General features: G+C 33.3%; 1 protein-coding gene across 2 annotated transcripts in view; it reads left to right on the top strand.

Moving 5' to 3' along the window:
- USP47 (ubiquitin specific peptidase 47) overlaps positions 1–13,797 on the top strand; it is a 113,910-nt gene that overhangs the window by 54,278 nt on the left and 45,835 nt on the right. For both annotated transcript variants that reach the window (XM_074372387.1, XM_074372388.1), the window contains 5 exons: positions 97–235; positions 4,845–4,941; positions 9,070–9,215; positions 9,761–9,840; positions 11,897–12,046. In XM_074372387.1, coding sequence (XP_074228488.1) covers positions 97–235; positions 4,845–4,941; positions 9,070–9,215; positions 9,761–9,840; positions 11,897–12,046 — 612 coding nt within the window. The remainder of the gene's footprint in view (positions 1–96; positions 236–4,844; positions 4,942–9,069; positions 9,216–9,760; positions 9,841–11,896; positions 12,047–13,797) is intronic.

The following is a 13,797-nucleotide window of genomic DNA, read 5'->3' as shown; positions in this document are numbered from 1 at the left end:
TGCCTCATCTTTTTTTTCCTCAGCAATTAGTATGTCTTTTTTCATTGTTTCAGCATCATTTACCATTCAGTAAATATTGGTTATGCTGCATTTTAGGAGGATTCCAGTGCTGGGGATGACAATGTGCATGACAAATTTATAGGTCCACTTCCAAGAGAAGGTTCTGTGGGCTCTACCAGTGATTATGTCAGCCAAAGCTACTCCTATTCATCTATTTTGAATAAATCAGAAACTGGTAAGATTTGTTATTATTGTTGTTGTTATATTTTCATAAAATCATTGAGCATTAGACCCAGAGTAATCTTAGAGTTCTCATTTTATGGTTTAGAAAACTGAGACTCAGAGCAAGATCACTAGTTAGCAGAAGCAAAGTTAGAACGAGAACGTGGTTCCTTTTCCCTCAACCCACTGTTATTTTTACTGTATTGTTACTGCCACTATTTAGTAATAAAGTAAAAAATACTAAATAATGGATTTTGAAAGAAGACTTTTCTCTTTGATAATTTTCTATTTTGAATTTAATCTTAAGTTTTTGAAGTTGACTTCCTCTGAAAGGAATGTTATCTCCATAAGGATTAGAATAGACTACAGGAGATACTTCCACTTGGAACAGATGGGCCAGGCTTATTTTGTTAGGCCTACTGTGTTACCTTCTGGTTTAATATAATCACATGTTTGAAATTAAGCGTGTAATTTAAAATTTCTGTTAGCTTTGTTCTGAATATGATTACGTCTATATTTCTGAAATTTTTTTCTGTTTATTGAGCTAGTGAAATTGTTTTATGCAATTTTATATTTTTTATATATGATTTGCTGATTGCCAAAAAATATAATCTGGATACTTTTACATATTATTTCATCTTAAAACAAACATTTTTGCTAGGTAGTATTCACATTAAAAGAAATGGATACTAGGGCTCAGAGAAGCCTTTGTACAGCTAGTTAATGGTGTTTCATGCTAGGTATGGCTTCAGAATGTTTACTCTTAGAACTTCAAAACAGAGATGATTGTAAATAGTACATACAAATATCTAGTATAAAAAGAAAACTATAGAATTATATTGCAGATTTTTTTTAATGTGATCTGTAATCTTCCACTTATTGTATTTTATGATTGAAATCTAGAATAATTCCCTCATAGCTAGTCATTTGTGCACTCTTAATGGTGTATTTATTCTGGAAATAGAAAAGGTTGGTCATGTTTGATATTTAGGATCATTTATATCAATACATCTTTTTGCAGCAAACTACCAAGAATAAAATAATGTAAAATTATCTTCTATTTCAGATACTAGAAGATATATAAAGCTGCTTCTTAACGCTGGATAAAGTAGTGATTCTCTAATTTTTATTTCTTTAAAAATCATTTCAGGATACTTGTTAAAAATGTAGGTTCCAAGGCATTGCTCCCCAGAATACTAATTTGGCTACTCGGGAACAGGCTGTATAAATTGCATTTGGTAAGATAGTTGGAATACTTTGAGAAAGTTCCAGATTTAACAAATCAGGATTCTTGAAATTTTTGCTGAGTATTCTGACAACCAGTTCAGTCCTTACACAGGAAGTATTTGCCGAACTCCTACTTTGCGCTGTGTACTGTATAGCTCTCTAATGCCTGTAATTCCTAGAGACTAAAGCATACTTTTAAAAAATATTCTCTGATTATAGGAATGTAGTACACATTCATCATCATACTATAAAATGAAGAAACTGGAAGTCACTGACAGTACTATGAATAGAAACTAATGATTTTGCTTATTTTTGTCTTATCTTTCCTTCATTTGAATGCTTTTAAGAAAATGAAGAAATCATGTTATGAGCAGATTTTTAGTCTATATTTTTTGCATAATAATATATGAGGAGCATTTTTCATTGTTATTAAATAGTATTTTAATACGGGTTCTGAATGGCTGAAAGTGTTTCATTGTATGATTTAGATATTTAAACTATAATTATTACTGTTGTTATGAACATTATTATACACAAGTTTTTATTTTCATCTGTGATTATTTCCTTAGGATAAGTTCCTAGAAGTTGGATCACTAAGTTGAAACTTATTAAAAATATTTTTAGAGGACTTTGATATACATTGCCATGTAAGCATAGTCCTCATTCCCAGCTATTCACATACCTCTACTCTACTCCTGTTCCCTACCTGTACATTTTCCTCCAATGTTCTGGGGTACTGCCTTTCTAAATTAAAATAATCTATACACATCAAAAAGAGTTGTGTTTCCAAAATTATTTTGTTAGTGACTATAGAGCTTGCATTTTCCTTAAGAAATTATTATAAATCTTGTGCAAAATGTTTTTATTGGAAAATGCTCCCATGATTTCAAAACAGGGCTCTAGAAACACACTTCTTCATAATGCAGTGAGTTTGAGGATATAACATATTCTTTCCTGTCTCTCTTACCTACCAACTCCTTCTGGTAGCCAGCCACTGTTAGGAGATGGTTAGGGATGGGGTGTAGATTTTAAGAAATAAGGAGTGGATTGAAGGTTGATGTGGACTCCCAGGTGATTAGAAACCATGTGACTGAGGTGTTTCATCATTTAAATCCAAGATATCTTTCCTTGGCCAGTTTCTTTAACAATTCTTTTATTCTTATTTTATCTACTTTAGGAGTTGTCCAGTTTGATTCTTCATTTGGCCTACTTGAGCTCTCCTTCATTCAGGAGGAGTGTCTCCTCCTTCAGGATTTCTTTCTGCATCTGCCCTCTACAGAATGGCATATGTTCTTACGTTCTTATGTTCTTCTCCCTTACTGGCCTATGCTTACCATATTGACCCATAACTATTTTAGATAGAGAATCCACTTGATAATAGTTACCATTTGCAATTTGTTGATTTAGACAATGCATAAGGATAAAAGATTTCTATTAGTTCTCTAGCATTTTATCTTATTGGTCTCTCTAAAATCTTTATACTTTTGGAAAACAGTAGTACATTTACTTGAGACACTGTTCATACTGTTTAAATATGGTGCTAAATCAAGTAGAAAATACTGTAGGTTTCTATGTGGTTTTTATTGCTAGTGGTGAAATAAAGAGTGATGACAGAAATCAATTGCTATTATACCATCCTTTTTTAAGCTGAGGGAAGGAAAACAAAGTAACAAATAAATGATTGGATTGGTCTTAAGGTACATGAAGGACAACAGCAGTATTCATTTACCTTTTAAGGCTGCAGGTAGAGTGGTTGTCCCTGACTGTTGAGGAATTGAGGGAAGGAGAGATGGAGAAGGGAAATCCCAGGCAGCCTTAGCCTCAGCTGAGAAGAAGATGCGGAACAACCTGGTCTCTTTGCTGGAGTGCTGTTTGTGGGAGTCTGTTCACATGACCTAAGAATGAAGTAATGCTTTTCATTATTAATAGTCCAGATATCTTCCAGATTTGTGTTACTTGTCAGTCATTTGCACTTACCCTACATGTGCACTTGCTGCTGTGCTAAGTAGAAGGATAGAGAGAGAAACCCCCCTCACAGTCTGATGGGGAAGATATACAAGTAGATAGACAGCTACAGAACAGTGAGATAAAGGCTGATAAGGACTAAAGACAGAGTGCTGTGGCAACAACTCAGGTGGCGGGGCTGGTTAGGAATTGGAGTAGTTTATAATTGTATAACAATGTAAGTATATAAACAGATACACACAGTGTTCTTAAAGATGAAAGGCATTAGACATCAAAGCTTGAACCTTAGTCCAGAGTGTAAGCTAGGATAGCTGCTTGATACCTTTTTAGAATTGTACAAGTGCAGGTGGTGTGGATCTATTCTTCTCCACAGTTGACCAAGGTTCATTGTGCATTTGTTGGTCCTTTCATCACCTTCTTTGGCAATATAGATTATCCACAGAGTTTACCATGTCTCAAGATATTTTTGATAATTGGGAAATTGGAAAAGTATTTTGAAAAGCTTCAGTGAACGCCTTCAGCATGTATTGAGAAAAGATTTAAGTTTTTTTGAGACAGCCAAGTCATTCAATATTAAGTGGCAGTAAATAAGTTTAATTATTACGCAATATGTTTACCAGATTTTGCTCAAATGATGAGGTATAATAAAATGATGAGGCTGACTTTTTTTCATAAATTGGGCCTGAAGTCTACCTCTACCTGAAGGAGAAGTTTTAAAAATGTTCTCAACAGTGGTAGCCATTACCAATTAGGTATATAAAGCTAGTACTTAAATTGTTCACTTGAATTTTAAATGCATATAACCCTCTCCTTTTGCTCTCCCTCTCCCTCTGTTATCCTCTACTCCCATCTCTGCATTCTCTCCTTACTATAACAGTCACTTCTTGCATAGCATGCTGATCTGTGGGATTTCATACTTCATGGGTGTATTAAAATAGAGAAAGTCACTCTGAGTTTGCATGCAATGAATTTATCTCATATGTTATTAATTCTTGTTGGAAATTGGTTTGTTGGCCTCATGGCAGGGATACCTGGTTCAGTACTGTCTTCATATGTTGGGATGTAAGATATTTAAAGTGAATATGTTTATACTTTTCTGTCTTAATGCGTAACTTTTTTTTCAAAAAATATAGTACATTAAACATGTTCCTTTTAAATTTTTATTAAATGCTGTGTAATATCCATGTGCATATCTGGACATACAACAAGATGTCTATAGATCCTGACTTTTTCTGAGAAATAAAGTTTACATAGTGCACATATTAGCAAAAGGGCTTTTTTAAGTGCTGTTGAAAAAATTGAAATAATTTCCAACTGTAACCTTAACCTCTCAATTTTCACTGTGTATTAAATTCTTACTAAGTTTTCTTGTTAGTTTTTAATGTAAATCCTTATTTACGTATACTTGTGTGTGTTTTTTTGTTTTTAAGGATATGTGGGATTAGTAAACCAGGCAATGACTTGCTATTTGAATAGCCTTTTGCAAACACTTTTTATGACTCCTGAATTTAGGAATGCATTATATAAGTGAGTATTCAAAAAAATTATTTAAATAGCATTGATTTAAGAATGAAAATATAGTTTTTAACGTATTAAATCTATTTATCTTCTTGTACGTATTTGTTAAGTTTGGGGCGTTTCTCACTTCATAAAACATACCTGCTTGAATAGTATATAAGAAAAAGATCTTTTGAGAGACTGGCATGTGAAAAATTTGTGGGAGGGAGAATCTGAAGTGCATAGACAGCAAAAGGATAAAATTGGAAAAAATTTACATTTAAGATAAATTATTGTATTTAATTAAGCTTCCCTCACTTTTATCTTTAATGCCTTTATGAAGAAATATGTTATCTGCTTTTGGAGATAGCCTGAATACGTAAATCATATTCTCCTTTCCCTCCATCTCTCAGTTTAAGAAAGAGTTGTCTTTTTAATCTTGCAAATTTTGTTTTTAATTAAAATATAATGCAACTGTTCTATATAATGTGTGTGTATGTGTGCATGTTTGTCTTTTTTAAAGACTGTAGGTATGTATAAGGTACTTTAAAATGCTCTGTGGAGGAAGTTCATATTTAAATAAACCCTAAAGTCTGACATTCACTTTTATGAGTGTCCTATTTTAATATGCTCTTGCTTTGTGTATATTTTTTTTACAATATACATAATTTTTATTTTTTAAGACATTTTCAAGTATAAGTAAACTGATTTTTTCTCTTTTTGTGTTCTTTTGAGTAACATCTGTGAAATTACTGTAAAATATATTTAAAATATTTTTGGAACTTTTAATATTATTGGTTGTAATGTTCAAATGACATTATATTACCATTATATTCATATGTAAGCTCATCTGAATTTACTTTTAAAAGTTGACATGTTTTTCATTCAACAAGTATTTGTTACTCAGTAGTGATTATATGCTAAGCACTTGATAGATACAGATGAAGCTAGAAATAAGGTCTTTGTTCTAAAGTAATTTACAGATCTATTTACAGTTGCAATATGTGTATGTATAAAATAGTTTAAATAACATTTAACAATGCCTAAATACCCATGAGAGTTTAGAGAAGAGGGAGATTAATGAAACTTGGAGAATTAGCTTAGCAGAGAAAGTAGAGCTTGAGATAGGTCAGGAAGCTAGGTATGGTTTGGCTAGGGTGAGAAGAAAAGGGGGGCATTGTAGACAGGAGGGACTTTGAAGAGCAAAACAGTACAGTAAGTGCTACCTAAGTGTTAGTTATTATCAGTTTGTATCAGGTACTGTTCTGAACACTTTACGTATTGACTCATTTAATTCTCATGGTAAGTATATGAATTACATACTGTTATCTACATTTTACAAAGGGAATAACAGAAGACAGAGAGGTTTGTTTGCCGGAGTCCACACTACTAGAAGTAGCAACTCAGTAGTTGCCAGAATTCATTACCCTATTCTACTTGGGTTGTAGTTGCTGCCAGTAAGTATAGTATGTTGCAGGGGCCTCCAGGAAATCTACGTAACTAGAGTTTTTATCAGAGTACTGGAAGATGAGGTTACAGATGAAATCTAGAGCCTGCCCTCAAAACTAGAACAAGCTCAGTAGTCGACAGCAATGTGCCTGCTTCAGCAAGTATTGCTTAGGAGTGGGGGGTCCCAGGATCTTGATTAGCCATGAGTTCCACCCTGCAAGTGGTCTGTAAATATATACCACTGCAGAGAAGCGTAAGAGCATAGCCAAAACTACTGATTCAGAAACATATGTTGCATAGTTATTGTGTGCCAAGCATCTTTTAGGCACAGAGGTTACAGTGGTAAGACAAAGTGCCCCTCCTTAGACCTTCCATAGGTCAGCCTATAGAAATGAGCTCACTTCGCAGTCATGTATGGAAAGAGTAACTGTCAAGAGGCAGAGTGAGTAGTCAGGGAGGGCTTCTCTGAGGAAATACCATGTGGATAGACTTGATAGGAGCCAGTCCTGTGAAGATCTGAGGAAGAACAGCGCAGTGCAAAAGCCTTTGAGGAACAAAAAAAATCTGTTGTGACTGGAGCCCAGTGAGTGGAGGGTGAGTGAGACGTAAGATTAAAGAGGATGTTTTGTGTGTGTGTGTGTGTGTGGGTGTGGGTGTGTGTGCGCGCGTGCATTGAAAAGAGAATGAAGCTTATTGCAAGTGGTGAAACAAAGCCTGAGAGCCTGATGATGTTTCATAATGTAGAACTAAGGAAGGGATGGCTCCTTTAAAAGGCTAGACCTTACTGGACTTACAGACAGGGTACAGCTAGCATAAAAGGATAGGATTCTATTTGTTTATTTTCTTCACTTGTTATATAATACCACTTTAGATGTGTAAGCATGGAAGCGATGTGTTATATATATTGTTTTAGAGAGGTTTATATAGCACAGTGTGCAGGATTGATTTGAAAGATAGGGGTCCTTGGAAGAATCTGTTATTAAAGCAGGCATGGATAGTTGGTGGTTAAAATGAAGATGGTGGCCATGGTTATATTTCAGGTAGAAAACTGATAGGACTTAGTGACTAATTAATTTTATTTAGGAGTAAAGGGAAGGGAAGGATCAAATATGGCATCAAAGTTTCTAACTTAGGTGACTAGAATAACAGAAAGAACCAGCAAGATTTAAAACTTTTTAAGGTACTATATTACAGTAGTTCCTCCCTGCTAGTGAATTTCCCTTGCAAGAAATTTAAGCATTCTTTATTTTGACTTCACTGTTCCTTTATAGCTACTGGGAGAAGTTTAGATCTTTAATATCAATTATATGTCCCTCCTTTTGAGGAAAATAAGAATTAAAGAGACCTAGGGATTGACTTTAGAAGAGTGGAGAGTTAAAGCAGATGCCACATAACGAATACAGGTATTTGCAGGGAACCTTTGAGAAGAAGAAGTGAAATATATTCTATTGACGTCTGCAAGGCAGAAGGGAGCTCTAGTGTAAGAGGGGCAGGATCACAGAGCTGTGACTTCTAAGCCCTAAAATAAGGAAAGCATTGAACGCTTTGACAAAGGGCCATACTGAAATAAGGGAGGAAAAGCCTTTTAGTGTGTTTGTAAACTGCAGCAGAGGAAAATTAATACTCCAGACTCCTTTTGAAAATTAAAAAGCTTCCAGTGAGGAAGCGGAAACTAATAATAATCTGATTGCCAATTTAAGAAAATCATTGCTGTTATCTTATTTTGTCTTTGGAATTTTATTTTATTGAATATAAAATTGTTTTAAGGACCTTTGTGGGTACATTCCAACTCTAGTCTCCCAATCTGACGTTTTCCCATGATATCTAAGTTCTTTAGCAATTTTCTTGCTATTGAGATAGTCCCTGTAGTTAGGGCTGGACTGATGTTTATCATTAGTTTGTGAGGGTAAAAATCTCATCTAGATTATTTAATTTACTTCTCTTTCAAAAACTTATTATGGAAGATTTCAAATATATTAAAAAATAGTGAAATAGTATAATGAATCCTTCTGTACCCATCACCCAGTTTTGGATATCAACTCATGATCAATCTTTTTTTGTCTAAAATCCTCCACTCTGATTATTTGGAAGCACGCACCCATCATATCATCTGTAAATTATATCTCAGGTTGGTGCTAAGATTTTCCTGAGTGCCTCGTAATTTTTTTTAAAACAGTCTGTTCAAATTGGGATCCAAACAAGATCTGTGCATTGAAATTGATTAATAAGACTCTTAACCTATTTAATCTATTTTAATCCCCTTACATCTTTTTTCCCTCCTTGCAGTTTATTCCTTGAAAATACATATATTGGAAACTAATGGCATTTGTCATGTAGTTTTCCACAGTTTGGGTTTTGATGGTTGAATGCCATAGTGTCATTTAATATTCTGTTCTCTGTATTTTTTGTGAGTTAATAATTAGGACAAGAATCCTGACCAGATTCAAGTTCAACAGTTACATTTAAACTACCTTTGCCTTTTATTCATGTTGCCTTCTTATGCCTTCTCTTGTGAAAGTCTAAATTTTTTCTGAATTTATGAATTAGAGAAGGACTAATGTTTCATTAGATATTAATAGCTTCAGTTAATATCCAAACTCTGTAAAGCCCCCGAGTTGAGATCTCACATTTGTTATGATGGTAATATTAATTATGCTTTAAAGAATAAAGATATTTTATAAATAACTTTCAAACATTTCATTTCAATAGGTGGGAATTTGAAGAATCTGAAGAAGATCCAGTGACAAGTATCCCATATCAGCTTCAAAGGCTTTTTGTTTTGTTACAAACGAGCAAAAAGAGAGCAATTGAAACCACAGATGTTACAAGGAGCTTTGGATGGGATAGTAGTGAGGGTACTAATTATCTTATAATGATAAGTATTTCTAATAGTCAAAAAAATTCTGGGAGACCATACTATAAACAAATAATGCTTATTAACATCTTAATTAACTTTAGCTTAAACCTTTTTATTGTTTTTTGCTGGCATTTAAAAATAACTTATTTTTTAAAAGCTCTAAGGCTTAAATTTTTGATCAATTAAAATTTTCTTATAAAGTAAGTTTGATTATGCTCTATGTACTTAAACTCAAATTTTAAAAGTGTGTTGTCTTAGGTTTTGGTTAACACATTTCTTAACTCTACAGTGAAAAATAACAAAAACAGCAAATACTGTAGCACCATAAAGCATATGCTATTTATAAAATGCTAGGCTCTGTTGGTTTTTTCCCCTTGTAATTGCCTTTTCATGACTGTAGTGTATATTTTATGTTCTTTTTAAGTTTAACATTATTTTGTGTAGGCTTTTCCCTGTTTGTGACAATTTGCTTTTAAACAACAAATTAGTGTTTTCTTACACTAAATTTATGGCTTTTTAAAATGAAATTTTATCTTAAAATAGCATGGCAACAGCATGATGTACAAGAACTCTGCAGAGTCATGTTTGATGCTTTGGAACAGAAATGGAAACAAACAGAACAGGTAATTTCTCTCAAGTTGAGGGGAGTGTTTTCTAATAAATTATTCATTACCTTAAAGTGACTTTATTCTCTTGGAATGTTATAAAGCTTGGGCATTAGTCCAGTTGTTAAAGTACTGAATCTGGGAACTTACAGTACTCAATTTCTCACTTGGCCATTAACTGAGTCATAAACATCCTCATTAAACCACCCTAGACCTCAGTTTTCTCATCTTTAAAATAAGGAAGTTGGGCTCTAGATGGTCTCTTTTTAGCTGAAAACTGTGTAATTCATGTATGTGTGTGTGTATGGTTTTGGGGATGATTTTTGAACAGTATTTTCAGATATTTACTAAATAGATTAGATGTCTTATCTAGCACATTATAAAGTATAAAATATACATTATAAAGTATATTCATCTAGTATTACCTTCTTTTTAACCACTGAGGTCATATGCTTTTGACTTTTAAGAATCTTGTTAATCTGACCCTATTCTTATCCATTGGAAGGAGGAACAAGTTAGAAGTGGGGAGAACATTAGATATGTCACTGGGATGAGGGATAAGACTGAACTGGATGGGACTCAAGACTCGGTACAGAGGAGAATTTATGCTACGTGTAGTGATAGAAGGTCATTAGGGATAAAAACAGGGAAGAATCTGGAAGGTATCCTGGAAGATCTACTGTCTGATTGGAACTATTATGATGGCTTGGACTAAAGTTTTTCAAATGAGATTGTGGTCTGTTAATGGGTTATGAAATCAGTTTAGTGAATCTACACCAGCACTTAAAAAAAATGGAATAAAATAGAAAAATATAAGAGAGCATTACATAATTAAGGGTAAGTTTTGTTTTATGCAACTTTGGTTACAGTTATATGTACTGGGTAAAATGTGTAAGTTGTTTCCTTCCTGTGAGTTGCTATTAAAAATGTTTTGAAAAATATTGGATTGAATGACTTAGACAGGCCCTCCCAGACACAGAAGACATAATCAGATATAATTGGGCAAGTGAATAAAGAAGGTTTCATTAAGTATACAGTATTAGTGTAGACAGTGATGGTGGATCCTAATTTGAAGATTTATAAGTCCTAGATATTTGAAGATATGTAAATTTATGAAAAAGGTAAATTGTAATATGCTTTTCCTCTCATCTTCCCTTAAATATTGAAAAAAAATTAAGTTCATTTAGTGATCTAGTTTCTTTGCATAATCTATGGGATTGTATTTTAGTTTCTTTATGTAGATGGTATTAGGGACTGTTTCTTCTTCATAGGTGTGAAGGTGTCCTTCCTCCTCATTACATCCTTCTGTGGGTCAACACTTCTGTTAAGATCAGCTGGGGCATTCCTTCTGAGTTTCCAAGTTTTGGTACAAGAATCTTGAGGCAAGACATTCACATGGAAGATTCTTACTTAGGGAAGTTACCTGCCTCCTTTGGGCAGAAGAGCCCCCCAGTTGGCTAAGTTTGAGAAGTAGATGAGAGATGCATTCTTTTAGGTGAGGATATTTTGAGGGAGGTGGCGTTTAAGATTATTTTTTCAATTTCTGTACATTAAAAAAAATTAAAGTATATTTTTCCTTAAAATTGTTTTATGTGTATAACAGAGTTAAAAAGTTTCATTTGCACCTTGAGATAGAAGATATGATTTTAGAAATCAGAGTATATTATTATGAAAGTGGTGATAAGTATATGTGAAACTATAAAAATAGCAAGTTATTTAGCTATGTGATTATCAACATGCCTAAAATGATGTATTCTCATCCTAATGAAAAAACAGTATGAGGTGTATTAGTAAAAAAAAAAAAATTGATAACTGATTTCAACAAAACATTTTAATAGTGAGATTTTTAGTGACATGAGAATTGAAATAGTTAATTTTTATACATTCTTAATTTATTGGTTTTTGTTAAGCCTTGGTTTTTTTCTGTAGAATTTTAGATAAATCATAAATTAAAACTTTCTAAAACTTCAACAGTGAGAATCAGTATCCTTCTGAAACTCATTCTAAAGGCGTGAAATATTGGTAAATTATTTTTAAGGAACCCCATTAAAAATGTAAATGTTTTTATTTTTAGGCTGATCTTATAAATGAACTGTATCAAGGCAAGCTGAAGGACTACGTGAGATGTCTGGAATGTGGTTATGAGGGCTGGAGAATCGACACATACCTTGATATTCCATTGGTCATCCGACCTTATGGGTCCAGCCAAGCATTTGCTAGTGTGGTGTGTACCTTTCAGCTGACTGCTTATGTATCCATGCACAGAATACATAATAGCACAGTGGTATAATCTGTCCTAAGGTAAGTATCATCCTAGATACACCTTCTTGGGTTGTCATTCCTGCATTTAAAGTAGCAAGATCTAGAAGACTTTGACCCTTCAGTGAGTCCTGATAGTGCATGTATAAGAGAGAAAGTGAATGCAAATGTACTGCCTCATGGCTCAGTATTTTATTCTTTCTTAAGGAGACTAGATTATTATTTCACTTCATCTTTCTTTTTAAACCTCTAAATAATCTATTTTATAAATGCTACCTTTGTGACTTTTTTTTTTTTGCTTTGGAAAGTACTTTTTTGTTTGAGGGGTATTATTTTGTTCCATGCACTTAAAATTGGAAAAGTACCTCTGGTTTTTATGACAGAGGCCACAATTTTTAAATGCCCATCCCTATTCTAAAATTTAATTTAAAATCACCAGGCATTATATAAGCACAGATAATTTAAAGACTCAGAACTATATATAATTAGCTTAGTTATTTATATATACTGAGTGTCTAATTGAGAGATTAAGATTTTCTCATTCCTCCTCTTACCTATTTTAAACTACTTTTTGATAATTTTATTATTGCATTTTTGTCTTTATATATGTGTGTTTAATTGCTTATACAAAAGGAGAGTCGTGGAAGTAGTTGATATTTAAAATTGGAATATTCGGAGACATCTATTTGAACCTATTATGAGCCAGGGAAACTTTCAAAGCTAACTGAGGCATCTAAAAAGTAGAATTGCATTATGGTGTTATTTTGGATCTTATTTATGCTGCAATCAAGCTGATGGTGGCTTGTAGCTAAAAAATCAGTGTTCTTAAGGCTAGTCCATACTTTAGCTTCTAAAATAGTGCTACAAGTATGGTTTAGTACTCTGGCCTCTAGGACAATTGATGCCCTTTGGTTTTTTTCTCCTACTTTTTATATGACTGTCAAGAAAAAATCAGCAAGAAGTTATGGAATCCCTCAGTGGGAACCCGAAGTAAAAGATCTTTCCTGGGTAGTGGAAGATCAGATCTCCTTTGCTCCACTATTTTCAGTCAGCTTCCTGAATAGATCTGAAAATTTGTGTTAAATGCTTAATAGTACCCTTTATAAACTGCCATTCTGTGTATATGAGATTGGCCTTGGTTTGAATGGCTAGTTTTATTTTTCATTTTTGTTCTGCTTTTACTTTTATTTTATTTTGGCAGTTTAAGGTAGCAGTGACACACTGAAAAATTATTAACGCTTGTCTTTCAGTGGCTTTTCTTCTAACTCATTTTTAAATATTGGCATTTCTTTAACATAGTATACTCAGGAAATATTTAGTAATCCCAACTGATGTACACTATTTTTCTTCTGTGTTTATGAAAGTATTTTTTGTAAGATATTTCATGAGTATGTTCAGTTTAGTTTTTTTACATATTTATTGAATGTTGAGGAAGCTAGTTTTATTTGTGTTATGTTGGAATCTGAGTAGTCAGCAACCATAATTGCATAGCTGAATCTTTACGTCATTATTTATTCACCTGCTGAATTGTCACCGCTCTTTTAAGTACATTATAGAGACAGCAGTGGAGTGATTTGGAGGATACTTTTGGAGAAGTAAAAAAAATAACATTTCTGAATGGAATTCTCCAAAGGTAATATCTTACATTGATACATGGACAGTGGTGGTGGTGGTGGTGGTGGTGATTATTCAATGAGAATTGGAAGATACAACTAT

This window comes from Camelus bactrianus, chromosome 10 (genome assembly GCF_048773025.1).
Source record: "Camelus bactrianus isolate YW-2024 breed Bactrian camel chromosome 10, ASM4877302v1, whole genome shotgun sequence".
Classification (NCBI taxonomy): Eukaryota; Metazoa; Chordata; class Mammalia; order Artiodactyla; family Camelidae; genus Camelus; species Camelus bactrianus.
The sequence above is the reverse complement of the archived record's forward strand: the minus strand, read 5'-3'. Positions and strand labels throughout refer to the sequence as shown.